General features: G+C 45.2%; 1 protein-coding gene and 1 pseudogene across 11 annotated transcripts in view; one reads left to right on the top strand and one right to left on the bottom strand.

Moving 5' to 3' along the window:
• Armc9 (armadillo repeat containing 9) overlaps positions 1–14,613 on the bottom strand; it is a 169,081-nt gene extending 154,468 nt beyond the window's left edge. For 2 of the 11 annotated variants that reach the window (XM_029565936.1, XM_017799377.2), the window contains exons 1-5: positions 14,478–14,613; positions 12,916–12,975; positions 11,223–11,419; positions 9,285–9,367; positions 3,277–3,405 (exon numbers count right to left, since the gene is read on the bottom strand). In XM_029565936.1, the coding sequence (XP_029421796.1) occupies positions 3,277–3,405; positions 9,285–9,335 (180 nt within the window). In that variant the 5' untranslated portion in view covers positions 9,336–9,367; positions 11,223–11,419; positions 12,916–12,975; positions 14,478–14,613. Of the gene's footprint in view, positions 1–3,276; positions 3,406–9,284; positions 9,368–11,200; positions 11,420–12,915; positions 12,976–13,802; positions 14,448–14,477 lie in introns of those variants that run through there. The other 9 variants (XM_029565932.1, XM_029565934.1, XM_008838069.3 and 6 more) reach the window with 9 other exon arrangements.
• A 134-nt stretch (positions 14,614–14,747) lies between these two features.
• On the top strand, positions 14,748–19,441 carry LOC103738247 (annotated as a pseudogene).
• Positions 19,442–21,526: the final 2,085 nt, after the last annotated feature.

Here is a 21,526-nt window from a genome sequence, read left to right as displayed (position 1 = left end):
CTGAGTGCTCTTTTTAAAAAACAGATTTCATTTATTTATTTATTTATTTATTTATTTATTTATTTATTTATTTATTTATTTTTATGTGTATGAGTGTTTTGCCTGCATATAAGTGCATCATGTGCATGACTGGTGAGGCCAGAAGAGGGTTTGGATCCCCTGGAACTGGAGTTAAGGATGAATATTAGCTGTCATGTGGGTGCTGGTAACTGAATTCAAATCCTCCAGAAGAGCAGCCAGTGCTCTTAACCACCAAGTCATTTCTTTAGCCCTTTCAATGTAAATATTCTTAAGATAAGTAAATTGCACTTAAAAATAATTAAAATGGGGGCTGAAGAAATGGCTCAGTGGTTAATAACACTGATTGTTCTTGCAGAAGACCCCGTTCGAATTCCAGCACCAACATGACACCTAACAACTGTCTGTTCCAGTTCCAAGGGATCCGACAGCCTCTTCTGACCTCTGCGGGCATTGTACAACATGGGTGTACTTACCTATATGCAGGCAATACACACATACACATAAAATAAAAATAATAAATATTTTTAAAAATCATTAAAATGCTGGGCGTGGTGGCGCACACCTTTAATCTCAGAACTTGGGAGGCAGAGGCAAGTGGATCTCTGTGAATTCAAGGTCAGCCTGGTCTACATAGTGAGTTCCAGGACAGCTGGGGCTATAGGGAGACCCTGTCTCAAAAAGACCAAATAAATAAATAAATATTTTTATTTTATGTGTATGATTGTATTTCCTGAATATATTTGCGTGTACTCATGTCATGCAATGCTGTGGAGGTCAGAAGAGGGCGTTGGATTCCTCTGGACCTGGAGTTAAGAATGGTTCTTAGCCACTATATGGGTACTAGGAATCAAACCCGGGTCCTCTGCAAGAGCAGTCAGTGCTCTTAACTATTGAGTCATCTCTCCAACCTTTTTTTTTTTTTTTTTTTTGAGACAGGATCTCCCTGCAGCCTTAGCTTCCCTGGAACTCACCATGTAGACCAGGCTGGCCTCAATCTCACAGAGCCTGACTGCTAAGAGTACTGAGATTAAAGGCATGTGCTACTACACCTGGCAAACTTTACTCTTTTTTTGGTCGTTTTGAGACAGGGTCTCCCTGTAGCTCCAGCTGACCTGGATTCGCTATGTAGACCAAGCTGGCCTCAAACTCACAGAGATCCACCTGCCTCTGCCTCCTGAGTGCTGGGATTAAAAGCGTGCACCACCATGCCCAGCGATTTTTTAATCACAAGTTTAAAAAACTACCTAAAGTGTTCCCCGAGGCAGCTAGAGATGAGAGAGAGTGAGAAAGCCAGTTTACAAACATGAGCCCCAATCAAGAGAGGCTCAAATGTCCTTCCACCAGACAGGAGACAGGTGCAGAGACAGGCAGCAGGTCCTTCTCCAGGCAAAGCACTGGGAACTGGTGTCTGGAGGCCCATTTCCCAAGGACTAAGCTTCATTCTAAGAAGCTGTTTCCACCTCTAAAATGACTATATTGATTTGTGTTCTGAAATTTTGCCCCAGGTTTAGGAGGTAGCAGCTAGAGGAGGCATAGAGGGACCCAGACAAACCTGGAGCTCTGTGGATCACTAAAATACTGCCCTCCTCAAGAATACCCATGTCTAGTCACAGGAGAGTCAGGGATTAAGATGAGAGCAAGGCAACCTACACTTAGCTCCTCAGGGGGTCTCATAAACCAAATAGGTATACTGAAAATATATTAAAATTATTGAATTTGGCCGGGCGTGGTGGTGCATACTTTTAATCCCAGCACTGGGAGGCAGAGGCAGGCAGCTCCTCTGTGAGTGCGAGGCCAGCCTGGTCTACAGAGTGAGTTCCAGGCAGCTGGAGCAACAGGGAGACTCTATCTCAAAAAGACCAAAAAAAAAAAGAAAAAAAATTATATATATATATAGAATTGAATTGAATTTGGGGCTGGAGAGATAGCCCAGTGGCTAAGGGCACTGACTGCTCTTGCAGAGGACTCAGGTTTGGATTCCCAGCACCCACATGGCAGTTCTGAACCATCTTTAACTCCAGTTCCAGGGGAATCTGAAGCTCTCTTCTGACCTCTGCGGCACTGCACAACACGAGCACACTCACATACATGCAGACAATACACTTGTACAAATAAAATAAAAAAATAATTTTTTTTTTTTTTAAAAAAGAACACTGGTTGTTCTTGCAGAAGACCCAGGTTCAAATCCCACATCGCAGCTAACAACTGTCTGTAACTCCAGTTCCAGGGGATCCAACAGCCTCTTCTGTCCTCCATGGGTGCACTTACCTATATGCAGGCAATACATGCATACACACAAAATAAAAATTAAAAAAAAATATTAAATTTAAATTCATTAAAATAAAATGATCTGCCGGGCATGGTGGCACACACCTATAATCCCAGCACTCAGGAGGCAGAGGCAGGTGGATCTCTGTGAGTTCGAGGCCAGCCTGGTCTCCATAGCAAATCCCGGGCAGCTAGGGCTACAGGGAGACCCTGTCTCAAAAATACCAAAATAATAATAATAATAATAATAATAATAAATAAACAAAATGATCCACAGGTGAAAAGACTGCCTTGGGAAATGGTGTTTTCTACTGTTACCAGTGATGTTCAAGATGAACTTATCACCTACCCAGGTGATACATGGGGGAGAGAAAGAGCATTCAAAGACGGTAGGACGGAGGGCTTTTAAGGTCCCTTCTAAGTCTGGTATTTAAATCTGGTTTTTGTCTTTAGTACTAGGGACAGAACCCAGGTCCTCAAGGAGGCTGAACATCTATTCCTCACTGAGTTATAACCCCTGCTCCTTCTGAACCCTCAAAACTCAAACTTCACAATCTCCAGTACTGGTGTTCAGAGCTGTTCAGGCCTTCCCTTGGCAGGATGCTGCCTTCCAGTATCACTCTAGCTCCTAGGACCCAGCAACCTGCCCAAATTAGAATGCAAGCACTATGAGGACAGAGGTTTGGTTTGGTTTGACCTGTACCCTGCTCTATCCCTAGTGCCTAAAATTTATAATGAATAGTTCAAACTTGGAGTGGAAACTACATCTGTCTTGGTTCCTCAAGTGTATACATGGTCTCCTGTTAACTCCTCCAGAAAGGTGTAAGCTCCTGTACAGCCACACATTTCTTGAGTAGGGTACAGACTTTTTAAATGACACTATTAATGCACCCATAAGCACAACATCAAGTCACTCTGGGCATACTCTGGTGTTCTTCACTGCTATGGCATCTTATTTACAGAGCTCATGAATAAACAAGATATTACCTGGATTATCAATGATTTGGAGTCCTTCTTCAGTGATCCACCTGCTGTTTTACATAATGGTTTTCCTTTTACTTTACATTCTTTTGAAAATGTCTTCAATGTGTCCTCAAATTCAGCAAAATCTAAATACTATGACAAAGAACATAATTCAGTAGCAAATAACAACAAAAATCAAATAATATAATTAAAAATGGTCAAAGGTCCTGAACATAAATTTCTCTAATGAAGACATACATAAGGCCAACAGGAATATGCTCAGTATCTCTAATCACCAGGGAAATACAAACCAAAGTCACAAAGACCTATCACCTTTCACCAGTGAGAATGCCTACTGTCAAAATGACAAGTGCTCAGGCCTCCCTCTGGCAGGATGCTGTCTTGCCCAGTATCATTCTTGCTCCTGGGTCCTGCCAACCTGCCCAAATTAGAAAGCAAGCTAAGAGATGGCTCAGCAATTAAGAGCATGCACTGCTCTTGCTGAGGACTGCTGTTCCCAGCACCCATGTGGGGCGGCTCACAACTACCTGTAACTCCAGCTCCAGGGGATCCAACACTCTCTTCTGGCTTCCATGGGCACCTGGGCTCATATGCACATATATGCACAGAAACATGCACACATACACATAATAAAACAAATCTTCAAAAAGGCAAGAGCTAATAATGACAATGGGAACTCTTCTGTACTGTTAATGGGAACGTAGACTGACACAGCTATTACAAAAAACTATGGAGCTGCCTCAAAAAATTAAAAGGAGAGTAACTGAATATATTATATACATGCATGAAATTGTCAAATAACAAAATTAGTCAATAAAATATATATACATATATATGTACACATACACACATACACACTTAATTTTTGGTGTTTTTGAGACAAGGTCTCCCTGTAGTCCCAGCTGGTCTGGAACTTACTATGTAGACTAGGTTGGCCTCTATCTCAGAGATCCACCAGCTTCCACCTCTTGAGTTTTGAGATTAAAGATATGCACCAAAACACCCAGCTAATAAAAATTAAAAATAAGCCAGGCATGGTGGCGCATGCCTTTAATCCCAGCACTTGGGAGGCAGATCTCTGAGTTTTCCATTTGTAATGTGACACTGGAGGACATACATTAAGTGGAATAAGTCAGACACAGAAAGACAAAGACTGTTCTACACAGTGAGTTCCAGGCCAGGAGACCTGTCTCAAAAAGACCAAAAAAAATAAAATAGGGGCTTAGAGAGATGGCTCAGTGGTTAAGAACACTGGTTGTTCTTGCAGACGACCTGGGTTGGAATCCCAGCACCCACATGGCAGCTAACAACTGTCTGTAACTCCAGTTCCAGGGGATCCGACAGTCTCTTCTGTCTTCCGTTGGCACTGCATGACATGGGTTGCACCTACATGCAGGCAACACACACATACACATAAAATAGTAATAAAAGCCGGGCGTGGTGGGGCATGCCTTTAATCCCAGCATTCAGGAGGTAGAGGCAGGCAGATCTCTGTGAGTTCAAGGCCAGCCTGGTCTACATAGTGAGTTCCAGGCCAGCTGGGGCTACTGGGAGACCCTGTCTCATAAAAAAAAAAAAAAAAGTAAATAAAAATAAAATTTTAAATAAAAATAAAATTTGCTAGGAGAGTATATCTGGAGGTCTGGAGAGATGGCTGGTTAAGGGCACTTACTACTCTCCCAGAGGACCCAGGTTTGGTTCCCAGCACTCACAAAGCAGCCATCACCAGTCCTTAATTCCAGTTCCAGGGGATCCGATGCCTCCTTCTGGTCTCCGTAGGCATCAGGCATCACATGATGCACATACGCACACACAGGCAAAACACTCATTCCCACAAAATAAAAATAAAATCATAAAAAGAGAATAGATTTTAAGCATTCTTAATACCACAAGGAAGGGAGGGAGAGAGAGAGGGGAAACAGTTTAACACAAGGTGAAAGCTGTATTCATTTTTGTTGGTTATACCTATAAAAAACCAAATGGGCTGGAGAGATAGCTCAGCAGCTAAAAGCACTGACTGCTCTTGCAGAGGACCTGGGTTTGATTCCCAGCATCCACATGGCAGCTAACAATTGTCTATAATTCCAGTTCCAGGGGATCCGATGCCTTCTTCTGACCTCCTACGGCATTGCTTGGGAGCACTTACACACATAAAATAAAGATAACATTAAAAAGTTAGATCTCTGAGTTAGAGGTCAGCCTCATCTACATAGTGAGTTCCAGGCCAACTGGGGCTAAAGGGAGACCCTGTCTCAAAAAGACACCCCCCCCAAAAATGAAAAAAAAAAAGGAAGGAAGGAAGGAAGGAAGGAAAACGAAATGAGCAGCAGCAGTCTGAATAAGGCAAAAGTGATCAGCAGAGGCCTAATGGGTATGCTTACTAGGTTCCTGGGACTTTATCATCTGAAATAGATTTAGAGAATATAAACCACTACATACAGAAAATGTCAGCAGTTAGTACCATGCAGAGCAGTCATGGCCAACACCATCAAGAGCGCTCTGCTCCTGTTCTTCAAGCGTCTCCTTTCAGTTGGTATCAGTCACACCACGTTCCACCTGCTCTAACTGGGCTTAGGTCCACTGGCCTTGTCCACAGCCCTCATGGTGCTGGCTTTAGGAACTAATTTGCAATCACAACAAAGTTGCATTTGCAAAGGGGACATCTCTCCCTCCTTCCACGTCTCCTGAGGCTCAATAGGCAGTTTACTTACAGTGAAATAGAAACTGTTTCTTCAGAACCAAAATGCAGAGGGCAGGAGTCCCACTCTTCCAAAGCTTTTTGTGTGTGTGTGTCTTTATTTTGAGACAGTCTCCCTGTAGCTCCAGCTGGCCTGGAACTCACTATGCAGACCAAGATGGCCTCAAACCCAGAGATCAGCCTGCCTCTTCCTCCCCAGTGCTGGGATTAAAGGTGTGTGCCACCACACCCAACTTTTTAATGTTATCTTTATTTTATGTGTATGAGTCCACTCCAGTGAACTGGAGTTATAGATGGCGTGTCACCATGTCCGGCTCCACCATTCTCAAGCTTTAAGTGTAGCAAACCTAATTGTCCAAGCATAGGCAGTGAGTTAGAGAGTATGCCAGGGCAGGCATGATGACACATGCCAGTAATCCTAACACTGGAGAGGCCGAGGCAATGAGGATCAGGTGCTCAAAGGTCATCCTTGGCACAGACACACAGACACACAAACTTATTAAAAAAAAAAAAAAAAAAAAAAAAAAAAAAAAGGAAGAGTATTCCAGTGTGATACTCTACAGTACTGAGGAGAGGGAGAGGAGGAGGAGGAAGAGAAGGGGGAAGGGGAGAAGGAGGGCACAGGAAGATGATTATGCTGTTGACTCATAAAAGAGCTCACTTTGTATATGGTATCCTACTTTGTAAACCAGACTGCAGACACAAATATACTTTAATCAAAGAAAAGGGCTGTGAAGAAAAATACTAAATCATTAAAGCACCAAAGAAAGCAGAAAATCCCTTTTTAAAAGAAGGTTATGGGGCTGGAGAGATGACTCAGCAGTTAAGAGCACTGGCTGCTCTTGCAGAAGACCTAGTTTTGAATCCCAGCACCCACATGGCAGCTAACAACTGTCTATAACTCCAGTTCCAGGGGACTCCAACACCCTCTTCTGTACTCCTCAGGCATTGCATGACATAGGTGCACTTACATACATGAAGGCAATACATGCATACACATAAAATAAAAATAAATTTTTTGGTCTTGAGACTGGGTCTCTCTACAGCTTGGAACTATGTAGACCAGGCTGGCCTTGAACTTACAGAGATCTGCCTGCCTCTGCCTCCAGAGTGCTGGGAATAAAAAAAAATTCTTTTAAGATTTTTATTTTCAGCTGGGCATGGTGGCACACACCTTTAATCCCAGCATTTGGGATTTTTTATTTCAGGTATGTGTGTATGCCTGTGTGGGTTGTGTGCACATGCCTGCAGAGGCCAGAAGAGGGCACTAGATCCCTGAAGCTAGAGTTACAGGCAGCTATAAGCCACCTGACATGAGTGCAGGGAACAGAACACAGGTCCTCTGAAGAGCTGCAAACTTTCTTAACTGCAGAGCCATCTCTCTAGCCCCAGGAAATTCCTTTTCAGAGTTCTTACTTGACTCTCTCACCATGAGCATGCACTGCTGTGAAGCATGTTTTTAATTGTTAACTTGACAATCTAGACTCACCTAAGAAAGGACCCTCAAAGATTTATTGTCTAGGTTGGCCTGTGGGCATGCTTATGAGGGATTTTGTTTGTGGGTTGGTTTCTTTGTTTATAGAGACAAGGTCTCACTATGTAGCCCTGGCTGGCCTAGAACTCACAGAGATCAGTCTGCCTCTGCCTCTTGAGTGCTGCCACCATTCCAAGGGTTGAGCTGAGAACTATCATCAATTCACTGCTCTCTGCTCCTGAGTGTGGATGTAATGCAACTGCTGCTTCAAATCACACCACCTTAACTCCCCCACAAGGATGGAATGTGACCTAGAACTGTGAGCCAAACAAAACTTTTCCCCCTTAAGTTGCTCCTGTCAAATAACACAGTACTTTATCACAGCAATAGGAAACCAAGCTAAGACAGTTGCCTTTGTGATTTTTTTTAAAGACTTTAAAAAAATTTTTTTAAATTTATTTTTATTTTATGTGTATGAGTGTATTGCCTGCACATGTGAGCGCACCTGTGATGTGCAATGCCGAGGTGGTCAGAAGGCGGCTTTGGACTCCCCTGGAACTGGAGTTAAGGATGGCTTGGAACCACCATGTGGGTGCTGGGAATCAAACCCAGGTCCTTTGCAAGAGCAGTCAGTGCTCTTAATCACTGAGCCATCTCTCTAGCCCCTGTAATTTTTTTTGTTTTTAATTTTATTATTTTTATGTGTATGCGTGTATTGCCTGAATGTAGGTAAGTGCACCTATGTCAGAGTTCAGGAACTGGAGTTACAGATAGTTGTTAGCTGCCATGTGGGTGCTGGGATTCCAACCCAGGTCTTCTGCAAGAACAACCAGTGTTCTTAACCGCTGAGCCATGTCTCCAGCCCCTCATTTTTTTTTTTTTTTCCTTCTGGTACTCACTATGTAGACCGGGCTGGTCCTGAACTCACAAAAATCTGCCTGCCTCTGCCTCCCAAGTGCTGGGATTAAAGGTATGCACCACCTTGCCCAGCTGTGATTTTTCTTTTTTAAAGTTTTAAAATTTAATTTATCTTTATTTTTTATTTGTATGAGTGTTTTGCCTACATGCACGTACCTAAGTGCACCAAGTACATGCAATGCCTATGGGGGTCAGAAGAGGGCATCAGGTCCCTTGGAACTGGGATTATGGATGGTTATTAGCCACCATGTGGGTGCTGGGAACTAAACCTGGGGTCCTCTATAAGAGCAGCCAGCGGTCTTTAAGATTTTGGTTTCAGTCAGATTATAGGCACACACCTATAACCCCACCAGTGGAGAGGCTAAGGCAGGAGGGTCAGGACTTCAAGATCATCCTCAGTTACATAGGAAGTTCAAGGCCAGGCTGGTCAACATGAGACTCTACCTCAAAAACCAGCAAGAGCCAACAAGATGGCTGAGTTGGGAACAGTACTGGTCACCAAGTCTGACAACTTGAGTTTAATCCATGAAACCCACAGGGTGGAAGGACAGACATTGACTCTCACCAGGTTGTCCTCTGACCTCCACCTGTGCACACACAAAATAATGCTTTTTAAAAAATTTTTATTTTTATTTTATGTGTATGTAAGTGTACTGGTGTCATGCAGTGCCCTTGGAAGGCAGAAGAAGAGTGTCAGATCCCCTGAAACTGGAGTTACAGATGGTTGTTAGCCACCATGTGGGTGCTGGGATTCAAACCCAGGTCTTCTGCAAGAACAGCCACTGCTCTTAACTGCTGAGCCATCTCTCCAGCCCTCATAAATGCTTTCTTTAAATGAAAAGACACAGCCAACAATAACAACATACATAAATAAATCTTTAATGTTTTTTCTATGACCTGTGTTTTGCATAACATACCTACCTCTTTCACTAGTCCAAGTAATTCAGATTCATGGGCCAGAATATCCCCCATAGTGTCACTAGTAAGTCTCACAGCAGAAAGTTCTATAAGGCAAAAACAATTGACAAAGGCTCATTTCAGCCACATGAGAAGTCACAGATAGCTATACTGCGCAGAACACTGGCCCCCCCGCAAAGACCTGGGACTAAGGGATGGTGGGGGGGTCCAATGACAAGGGGGAATGAAAAGCTGTAGGTGGCATTAAGATGGCTACTCAGTGACTTTCAATCACAGAGATAAGTCTGGATTACCAAGCGCACCCAAGATGGTCACAGAAGGAAAGAGGGAAGCAGGCAGGACAGTAACTGAGTGACAAGATGCAATGGCTGGCCAATGCAGGCTTTGAAGACAGAGGATCAGTCAGGAGCCCCCAGGGGCTGGAAAAGGCAAAGGCAAAGCACCCCACCCCCAGCTTTTCCGGAAAACCCTGCCAAACCTGAATTCCGCATGGGCATCAGAGTCCCTTCATTAGAAGTCCAATCAACACCCGAAATGCCCACTGCAGGCGGCCACCCTCCAGAACTGCAGGATTCTAAGTTGACACTACTTCAAGCCACTAAGTACATGGTAATTTCTCACAGCAGCAGTAGAAAGCACAACAGCTGAGCTGTAGCTTAGTTGCAGAGTGCTTGCCTATATTCATGAAGCCCTGGGTTCAACCCCCAGCACATCTGTAAACCCAACACTTGGGAAAGGAAAAGAGGAAGATCTTAAATTCAAGGTCACCCTCAGTTGCAAATGGAGTTCAAGGCCAGCCCAGGTTACAGGAGACCAGGTCTAAAAAACAAACAAACCAGGGCTGGGAAGATGGCTGTTAAGAGCACTGGCTATTCTTGCAGAGGACCCAAGTTTGGTTCCCAGTACCCATATGACAGCTAATACCAGTCTGTAACTCTACTTCCTGGGGAATTCAATGGCCTCTTCTGGCCTCCATAGGCAATGCAGGACATAGGTATATTTACTCATAGACATAAAATGAGAAAAAAAAAGTTTTTTTTAAAAAAAGCCACAACATGAGTTCGAGGCCAGCCTGGTTTACATAGTGAGTTCCAGGACAGCTGGGGCTACAGAGAGACCTTGTCTCAAAAAGACAAAAAAAAAAAAAAAAAAAAAAGCCAAAACATCCTGGTGTGGAGGCGCACACTTGTAGTCCCAGCACTTGGGAGGCAGAGGCAGGCAGATCTCTGTGAATTCAGGGCCAACCTGGTCTACATAGTGAGTTCCAGGCCAGCTGGGGCTATAGGGCGACCCTGTTTCAAAGACCAAAAAGTAAAATAAAATTTAAAAAGCCACAACAATGAACATCAAACACTGCCTTCTGCTTTTCCTGCTGCCTCTACCCAAGGGCATCCCAAGCTCCTACATAGACCATTTGCCTATAACCCCAAAGGAACTACCAAGTCCAAGCTCTCAGTGTAAACTGTACACTGGCATATCACGAAACATTGAGTCTTTTTCATGAGATAAAATGAAACTGGTGATCTCTTGTCTAATTTGAAGACTGCCTGAGTCTAGACCCTCATGTTGCTGCCAGTGCACTGATTTCTATCACCTGAACACAGCTCAGAGTGCTTAGCTTTAGCAGCACCCTCCACTCATGCTTTGTCATGTTGGGGCAGCAGCATCTGCCCCCCCAACCAAGGTTCAATCCAATTTCTACTCCATGAACAGCAGCCTTGCTGCCTGGAACCCTCTTGTGCTTCCAAGACCATCTAAACTCCTTAGGCCCAGCTCTCTAGGCCTCTTGTAGCTTGGCCTAACAGCATGCCTACTACAGGGAACTTCATGGACAGTTCCCTTTGCCTCAATGCTCTTCCTGAAAATGTCTACATTTTGATTTGGTTTATGTTTAAATGCACGTGCCCAGAGATACTTACCCAGTCATCCCTCTAAACTCACCAGGTTTCTGGGCTGCTGTCTGTCTTTCAGCAGTATTCGCCACTGGCTGACTTCAACACCCTGTCAATGATGCACCTGCACAAGAATTCCCTCAGTGCAAGTCAAGACAAGGATTGTATGTGGCTCCACACCTGAGATGCCTATTAGACAGCCAGGTTCTGGAAAGGTCAGTGGTCATTTGAGTCTGGAGATGGATGCTGATGGATTCAAGGATGAGAAGTAAAACAAGAGCCAAGTCACTGGCTCAGGTAAGAAGCAGGGTAACAGTTTGAAGAAAAGGGGAAGGTGGGAACCACACTGACTCAGGCAACATGGCAGGGTGTCTAGACTTGGGAGTCCACTGAAGCTCAGTGGAGTAAACCTATGATGGCACCAGTCTACAGTCACTGCTTCCTTCAGGCAATTTTAGCTGTCTCTGCTCTCACCGCCCTCAGGTGAGGGTTTCTTAGTAACAATGATGGTACATAGAAGCTAAGCTAAGACTGGGATTGGTGAGGGCGGCAAGAGGCTGCACAGTGAGGTGACAAGGCCAAAGCTCTGCCAAAGGGGACACATTCAAGTGACTTGGAAGCTAGAAGGTAGTGGTCCCAGTGAGAGGGAAACTTGAAGCCAAGCTTTTAGGAGTGACACAGGAACAAGAAGCTTATTACCACAGGAGCATGAGGATGAGCAGGATGGAGGAAAAGATACTGTAAATGAGAAGAGTGGGGGCCAGGGTGAACACTCTCCAAAGAGAAGCAGAGGTTGGGGGCAGGAAGGGGGACTTAGGAGCAGCAGATATGCTGGCTTCCTCCCACTGCTAGATAAAGTAGAAGAAAGATAGCTACTGTCTGAGGTCCATTCACACTGCCAAGTTTTCTCTGGACGAGGAAATGTCTAATTTTTTGACATGGCAACTAAAAACATGTTTGGGAACAGCACAACAAACAATGGCCAGACAAAAAACAGGATGCAAAAAAAGTCCCATAATGTTTCATGTGGGTTTACAGTTCTGTGTTGAGTGGCATTTATAGCTATCCTGGGGCACATGCAACTTGCAGCCCTTGGGCTACAAGCTGGACACACCTTCAACCCAGACCACTACTCCTCTACTTCCACCATCATCCCTTCCAAAGTCTGGCCCTGCCCCTGCCACTACTGAATGCTGACCAGTTCCCACAAAGCACATACTTTCCAGATTCTAAGCTCTTTGATGCCTGCCCTATCTCCTGAGCAAACTCACTCAATAAGCCTCAGTTCTGACTTGGCCTTCAAGAAGTCTTCAGTGAACTAATCTTCCTTTCCTTCCCTATCAAGGTGATTCTTTCTCCTTAGGGTATCTCTGTACCCCCCACATATATCTCCTGTTACAATTACAAACCTATTTACAGAGGCAGAGCTGCCATTAAATTTTCCCAGCCCAGATGCTAGCAGAGTATCTGGCAGGCAAGATAGGCACTCAAGACATCTGACAAATTAAAGCCCAAGCAGAGGGAATGGTATTTGTAAAGGGCCTGGGGTTAAAAACAAACAAACAAATGGGCTGGAGTGATGGCTTAGTGATTAAGAGCACTGCACTGACTTCTCTGGCAGAGGACCTGGGTTCAATTCCCAGTACCCACATGGTGACTGACAACCATCTGTAACTCCAGTTCCTGAACCTTTTCCAACCTCAGGGCCTTTGCACAGTCTTTTCCCTGCCCAGAACACTCACCTGGCTAACTTCTAGCACTTGGCTCAACATCACTTCCTTTGAGAAGTCTTCTTTGACTAGCTGGAAAAAAAAGTCTGCTGTGACCAACTGTCTTAGTTTGTTCTTCATTGCTGTGACAAAATACTCTGACCAGTACCAACTTGGGGAGGAAAGGGTTTATTCATCTTACATCTCCCAGGTCGAAGTTCATCAGGGAGCCCAAGGTAGGAACTCAGGGCAGGAACCTGGAAGCAGGAGCTGGAGCACAGGCCATGGAGGAACGCTGCTTACTGGCTTGCTCCCCTGGCCCCTGCTCAGCCTGCTCTCTTTTGCAACACAGGCCCACCTGCCCAGGGGTGGCACTACCCACAGTGGGCTGGGCCCTCCCACATCACTCAACAATCAAGGAAATACCCCACAGACATGGCCGCAGGCCAGTCCAATGGAGGCAATTCCCCAATTGAGGCTCCCTCAACCCAGGTGTGTCAAGTTGACACTAAAGCTATCCAACACACCCTCTCATTATGAATATGAGTCACTCACTGTTGACAATTCTATCGGATATTCTCAAAAACTTCAAAGAACAAGAGGTGCAGTTTCTTGACAGTTTGTTATATGCTAGACAAGGTGTCTCACACTGACTCTCACGGTAAACTTGAGTGTTAATATAATTTTATATTCCTCCTTTACAGATGAAGCACTTGAGCACTTGATGACATGCTCCCACAGCCAAAGCAGTGTAAATCTACAGATATTAACCACTACACAAAAGTTAGACAACCCAAGCCAAAATCAGCTGTGATGCTGTACAAATGAAAACTCCTATCAGCAGAGTAGCCTTACTGAGCAGCAAGGCAGGTGGGATGCCCAGAAATCTGCCTTTTAACGTTTTTATTACATCTACTTACTGGAGGAAGGCGGTTCGTGTGGAGGTCAGAGGACAACTTGTGGGAGAAGATGCAAGAGCTGGTTCTCTCCTTCCACTATGTGTATCCGGAGGGATGGTACTCAAGTCGTCTGGCTTGTGTGTCAAGTGCCTTTACCTGTCATCTCACCAGCCCTGAAAATCTGTTTTCTCCGCCCACTCAAGTTTGAGAGCCCTCCCACCTCCTTTGCTAAATCAGTAATTCTTAGTCCAGACTTGACTTGCGGAACTAAGAAGCATTTAGGGAATTTTCAGACGTTTCGGGATGCAGTGACATTTCCACCTGAGACGTAAGACCTACACCTGGCTATGTAAGTACTAGATGAACTAACATTTGCAAGCACTGGATTAGGCGAGGTCAGCAGCGCTGGGAGGAGGGCTGACTAAAAAAGATGACGGGGAGAAGGGGCTCTAAATGCCCCAGGCCACCAGGCTGCGCTGCCAACATTCATCTACAGCACCCTCCACGTCTGCCCCTCAGCAGCCAAGGCCAGGGGCTCCGGGTGGGAAGTGGCCAGGCCTGCGCGCTGGCCGGGTGGGAGAGCCGGGCACTCATACGCGGCTTCCTCCGGGAAGAGTCGGGGAGCCTCGGCCAGGCATCCTCCGCGGCTCCTTCCCGCCCGGACGGCGGGCTCTGTGGGCCTAGGGCCCCGCTTACCTTGCTGCGGGGTCGCGGACGCCGCTACCCGGGCCGCCACAGCCACGTCGTCGCCCCGGCAACCGCCGCCGCCATTCGGCGTCACGTGATGCGGCACGGCCAATTGTGCAGGGCGCAGCCGGTACAGGGAAGCCTGGGAAGGAGAGTGGGCGGGGCCGGAGGTGGCCAGCAGCGGAAGTGAGGCTCGCAGCTGCGTGGTGGGGTCCCTATCTGCCCCTCCTCGGCTCCGCTTGTTCAGGCTTCGCGGACTCTGCGCAGGCGCTGTTTGGGACGACTAGGGATAAGCCGTATCCCTGACCCCCGCTCCCCGCAGCCTTAGGAGAAAAGTGAACCCCGAGGCTGCAACGCTGTTGGTGGGAAGAGGCGGGCGTGATTCCTGGTTTGCGGAAACCTAGGGAGCAGAAACGATGCCTCGGATCCGCCTGTAATCCCTGCAGTTCACCTACGACAGAACTTTGCAGGGATTATTATGTGAAATTTGTTTTTTGTTGTTTTGTTTTTTTTTAAAACGAGGGGCTGTTGAAATGGCTTACCGGGTAAAGGTGCTTGTCGCCAAACCTGATCAGAGTTCGATTCCCCGGGACCCAAATGGTGGAGTTGTTCTCCGACCTTCACGTGCGCGATGGCACTTACGTGCCCCCATCCCCCAATAAATAATAAATGTTTAAAAGATAGAATGAGCGTGCAGGGAGCGCAGTATACTCCGGGTACTGCCCAGCCCGCTGTCCGCAGGCACTGCATGCCCAGCTAGTCTTCCTAGTCTGGTCAGTAGGATGAATTAATTTACCCCTGTCAAATCCGTCTTCAGGCCTCCCCAGTACCTTCGCTCAGTCCTCCAGCCTCTTCCCCAACTTCCTCATCTGAGTTTATAACAGTAATTACCTGTTGGCCTTCCTGTTTTCCTAGCAGACAGGAAGCACTCTGGGAGTTTATCGACCCGTATTATTGTCCTAGCATGATGTATGACATGGCTAGAGAGATGAACCCATCCATGAAAAAAAAAATGGGAGCACAGATCTTCCCATTCTGCATCTTGTGCTTCTGAAGAGTTCCCCAGCCTTGGATGGGCACTTACTGGTGGTCCTACTTAGTACTGGAGGCAGGAGAAAACCGTACCTTTTCCTCCTGGCCCTAAGGCTTTATGATAAGAGCCCCCATGTTTACACTTCAGGCCTCCAAGAAGTTGGAGATTCCCAAAGCTAGACACAGTCCAGAGGGCTTGGAGAAGGGAGGTGATCCGCCTTTGAAGAAATGATATGAGCTGGGACCACCTTCACCTAAGCTCTCTGCCCTGTAAGAGCTCTTGTGAGAGGAAGTTTTCATCTTAGCCTTTCGTAGGGCCCATGAAGGCGAAGAAGACACTTGAGAGTACAGTCCTATGTCCTGTCCAGGTAACATGGCTTAAAAATAACTAATGGCTGTAATACCCCAGAATGCAGAGCTTAGCCAGTGCCTTTGATGTCCAGTGTGTGGCTGAAGAGTTGGGTCTAATCCAAGGATTTAATTTGATGTCAAGTTTTTCCCAGCAGCAACATCTTGATAATCCTAGAATCTGTGATGGGTTTATGAGGATTCATTAAATGAGTCTTTACTTTTGCATATATTTGAAATTTTCATAATTATTTTTAATCTTGGGCTTACAGGATGTGTCCAGCTTTGAGAGAACTGGAAAAGTCAAATTGGAATGTGTAGTCAAGGAGTGCTTTGGCAAGTCCTAAAAGTTGGAAAGTTGAGGCACCTGGCTCAGTACAATGCTCTGAACCATGGAATACTGAGGACTTAGATGCTTTGTACTGAGCAGAGGAAGCTGAAGACCTAAGTGGTTGCCTGTCATGAGGAAGTATTCTTTGCACTCACGTATGGACAGTCAGATGGGTTAGATATAGAATTTCTTTGAGACATTTAGTCATTCATTCATTCATTCATTCATTCATTCATTTTGAGACAAGGTAGCCCTGGAACTTTCCACATAAATCAGGCTAGCCTCAAACTCCCAGACATTTAGCTGCCCCTGTCCCCCACGTGCTGGATTTAAAGGTGCACACCACTACACCTGACTCCAATTCTTTTTTTAAAAAATATTTTATTTATTATTTTGATTTTATGTGTATGAGTGTATTGTGTGCATGTATGTGAGTGCACCTGTGTTGTGCAGTGCCACGGAGGTCAGAAGAGGGCTTCGGATTCCCCTGGAACTGGAGTTAAGGATGGTTTGTAGCCACCATGTGGGTGCTGGGAATCAAACCTGGGTCTCTGCAAGAGCAGTCAGTGCTCTTAACCACTGAGCCATCTCTCCAGCCCGCCCCCCAATTTAATTCTTATAGCAAGCATCATGCAAGTAGGCAGAAGTATATATTGAGAGATGACATCACATCAGGCTACAAAACAGAGAGTATAGGACTGGAATATACTGTAGTAGGAATATCATTTAGAGGACTTTCACCATCCAGGCCACCCCCCTAATGATTCACAGCCCCCCTAAAACAGCTCCACTAGCCAGGGAACAAACATTCAAACCATGAGTCTGTGAGGAACATTTCAAATTCAAAGCATACCACTCACATTCACAATGATCATAGAGTTCAGGAGTCAACCCAGACCCCTAACACCTGAAGCTGCTGATAAGCAACCTCCTCCAGACTTCTTTTAAGAACACAAGCCCTCCCCTGTTTTTAAAAAATAATTTTTTTGTCTTTTTTGAGACAGGGCCTCCCCGTAGCCTCAAGTGTCCTGGAACTCGCTATGTAGACCAGGCTGGCCTTGAACTCACAAAGATCCGCCTGCCTCTGCCTCCCAAGTGCTGGGATTAAAGGCATGTGCCACCATGTCCGGCATTATATCTTTTTTTAATATATTATTTTTATTTTATGTGTATGAGTGTATTGCCTGTGTGTTATGTTAAGTGCATCCATGTCGTGCAGTGCCCTTGGCAATCAGAAGAGGGAATTGTAACTGAAGTTACAGATCCTTGTTAACCATCACGTGGGTGCTGGGAATTGAACCCAGGTCCTCTTTAAGAGCAGGCAATACTCTTAACCACTGAGCCATCTCTCCAGCCCCTAGAAATTATATCTTTGTTGACTAGCCTTTTGGTCTGCAGATGTCAGAAACCCACCTTGAGCTAGTTTAAGGAGAAAATCCTGTGGATCAGAAAGATGCTGGAGCAAGTGGCTCACTGAATAGAAGGAGCCCGTGTGAGACCTGCTCTAGGGATCCCAGGGACCTGATGCCCTGGCAACTTTCTTTGCATTTCTCTGGGTGATAGCTTAATTTTCTCAAGCTTTTCTATGTGGTAAAAGACGTGACTGTATGCTGCCCTGGAATGTCACTTGTAATGATATGACCATATTTCAATAGAAAAAAAAAACATGGAACATGGAACAAGTTGCATGTTCATCCTAGATCAATCACTGTGACCAGAGGATGGAGTAAAATTGGTCCAGTTTAGACCATCTGCTTATCTCTGTGGTCAGGAAGGGCATGAGTAGGGTGTGTTACAGGTACCAGAGTAGGAAAGCTGGCCCAAGGTGCCATGTGGCTGAAGACCGAGGGAAAGATGGAGATTGTACAGCGTGTAACTTACTGGAGACTTACAGACAGAAATGAGTGGCAGCAAGATGAGGTCGATCCCTGCAATTGAGTCAAAAGATGGCACTTTGCTGGCACAGTGATACATGCCTTTAATCCCAGCACTCTGGAGGCAAAGGCAGGTGGATCTGTGTGAGTTCCAGGCCAGCCTGGTCTACATAGTGAGTTCCAGGCCAGCTGGGGCTACAGGGAGACCCTGTCTCAAAAAGACCCTCCCCCCGCCCCCAAAAAAAAGATGGGGCCTGTAAAGCAGTCGGGACAAAAGTGACCTCATCCAAGCAGGAATGTACCTGGTTTATCTCAGGCTAACAAGGAGTCAGGCATATTCCTGGCACCAGGATCCAGCCTACAGTTCTGCATACCACTCTAATGGTTTTGTCTATTTATGGTATGCTAAGAAACTATGCATAAGAAACCAACCAGGGTTACTTAAAGATAATCTTGACAGCTACAGCTCAAGATGACTGTCATCAGGTCAGGTTGAAGCCATAGTTATCATATGGGGGAGGGGTGCTAGGCACAGTGACCATAATCTCAGCAGTCAGGCAAATGCATATAAAAGGGAAAGCAGGCAGAGGTGAACTGAAGGTCTCATGGTCTCATTTAGAAGGGAAAGCAGGCATGGTGAACTGAAGGTCTCATGTAGAGATGGGGACTCACGTGACCGCACCGTCGGGAACTTGAACCTGGAGAACCTAGCTGAGTGGGAGATCAGCAGAGCGAAGCCGTCCATGGCACCCAAGCACCCATCTACATCCACTTGCAGCAGCCTCCTGCACAGGCCACCATCCAGAAATTGAGGGAGAAATTGCAAGAAAAGCTGCTCTTGTTACTTAAAAGGTATGTATGTTAATTCCAAAGATCCTGTGTCCACTCCTTGCAAGGAGATGTTGAACCACAGCAAGAGCCAAAGGAATTCAGACTGCTGATAGGCCATCACTTTGATATGAATACCATGGACATTCCCAAAGGCAAAATTTCTGTTGTAGAGGCATTGACACTTCTCAATAATCATAAGCTTTCTCCAGAAACATGGACTGCTGAGAAAATAGCACAAGAATGCCATTTAGAACTGAAAGATGTAAATGCACTTTTGAAATATTTTGTTACTTTTGAAGTCATAGTTTCCCCTCATGAAGGCAAGAAAGCCAAACAGTCAAAATGAAGAGAAATCACAGAATGACTTTTCCTCTGTGTACTTCTGATCCCTCTGTCCTCATTTTTAGTATGTTAAATTATATAAATTACTGTGACTTTGGTGCTCCCTGCTTTGAGAACATTCCATTATTGAGCTCTTTGACCTCTTCAGCATTGCTCATGGGATTTTTTTTCTTTTTTAATTTGACTTTGTGTAGTTTCTGTGTATGTTAGCATGAATAAATTTATTACAAGTGACAGAGATGTCATTTTAGACATGTCATAATCAGCTTTTACATTGATTGTGTCACCCATAGTGTACATTTAACATTAAAAGAGTCACTCTCCACTTTAGGATGGTTAGTTGATTCTTTGTAGGAGGCCTTGCAAGCAAGAGCTGACCTGACTGCTCTAAGACTGGTGTTTTCTTCTTAGGGAAAGATGCTATCAGTGAGACAAAGTGACCAGCATTTCAGAGAGGAAACTGACTTCAATGTCAGTAGAAAAGGTCCATTACTGCTCTGTAGAATAAGAATTTGTAAGGCCTTCTTTTTGGAATTGGCTTTAGATATGAAATAAAGTTATAAAGAGGAATCAGTGGTGTCTATAAAATGTTAGCAATCTCTGCTTTGACAAACAGAAATAGGTAAGCTTTGAGACAGGCAGGAAATACTGGGAACTACTTGAAAAGATAAATTCTCCTCTAATTTAGAAATAAGAGAAACATAACCCAGAATAAGTGAAATTTGATCAAATATGTCTATTCCTATTTTCATGCCAGTTTTGAAAGAAGAGGAAAAAAAATAGCAAGTAGAAGCATAAAATGCAATCCCTGAAGGGACCCTGGAGGCACAACTGTGTTCTCTTAAACTCAGGAGCACAGCATGAGCTAGTAACAGAATCTTGAGCGAGGTTGAGTGCCGCTCGATGTGATACATTGCACTTGTGGGTTCTTGGGTAGATCGTGTGACCCCTCTGAAGTTGAATTTCTGCTATAAAGGATTATAGTGCTGTCTTCCTTATGTAAGTCTAAGAGCTATTGTGAAGATAAATAAGGGACTACAGAGGAACAAGCAAATACAGATTTTTTTTTTTTTTTGGTCTTTTTGAGACAGGGTCTCCCTGTAGCTCCAGCTGTCCTGAAACTCACTATGTAGACCAGGCTGGCCTTGAACTTACAGAGATCAGCCTGCCTCTGCCTCCTGAATTTTTATTTTATGTGTATGAGTGTTATGCCTGCACGTAAGTAAGTACACCCGCATCGTGCAGTGCCCGAGGAGGACAGAAAAGGCTGTTGTGCAGGGATTAAAGGCGTGGGCCACCATGCCTGGCTGCAAATACAGATTTTTATAGTTAAAAATAGGTGTCTGAGGAACATGTGACTGACATTTCTGTAGTTTATGATATGGCCTCCTCTGGGGAGGCCAGAATTTACATTCTCAAGATCCTACTAGTATTTTTTTTTAGTTTTTAAAAATATTTATTGCCAGGCATGGTGGCACATGCCTTTAATCCAAGCACTTGGGAGGCAGAGGCAGGCGGAGCTCTGTGAGTTCAAGGTCAGCCTGGTCTACATAGTGAGTTCCAGGACAGCTGGGGCTACAAGGAGACCCTGTCTCAAAAAAGACAAAAAAAAAAATTATTATTATTATTTTGGTCTTTTTGAGACAGGGTCTCCCTGTAGCCCCAGCTGTCCTGGAACTATGTAGACCAGGCTGGCCTTGAACTCACAGAGATCTGCCTGCCTCTGGCTCCTGAGTGATTTTTATTTTATGTGTATGAGTGTTATGCCTGCATGTAGGTAAGCACACCCCTGTTGTGCAATGCCCGAGGAGGACAGAAAAGGCTGTCGGATCCCCTGGAACTGGAATTATGGACAATTGTTAGCTGCCACGTGGGTGCTGGGATTTGAACCCAGGTCTCCTGCAAGAACAGTGTTCTTTTTTTTTATTTTTATTTTATGTGTTTTTGTGTATTGCCTGTTTGTATGTGAGTGCACCCATGTTGGAAAGTCAGAGGAGGGCTTCAGATTCCCCTGGAACTGGAGTTAAGGACGGTTTGTAGCTGTCATGTGGGTGCTGGGAATCGAACCTGGGTCCTCTGCAAGAGCAGTCAGTGCTCTTAACCGCTGAGCCATTTCTCCAGCCCCCCAGTCAGTGTTCTTAACTGCTGAGCCATCTCTCCAGCTCCTCTACTAGTATTTTTTATCTATTATGTCCAAAAGAAGCACATTTCCAAAGGACAGAAGGAAGGAGTTGGGAGAATTGGGATGAAGGCAGGCACCCTATTTCCCTGAAGCGCCCCCTGGAAATGGCATGGAAGAT

Source organism: Nannospalax galili, unplaced genomic scaffold, assembly GCF_000622305.1.
Source record: "Nannospalax galili isolate Female #2095 unplaced genomic scaffold, S.galili_v1.0 scaffold1138, whole genome shotgun sequence".
Taxonomy (NCBI): Eukaryota; Metazoa; Chordata; class Mammalia; order Rodentia; family Spalacidae; genus Nannospalax; species Nannospalax galili.
The sequence above is the reverse complement of the archived record's forward strand: the minus strand, read 5'-3'. Positions and strand labels throughout refer to the sequence as shown.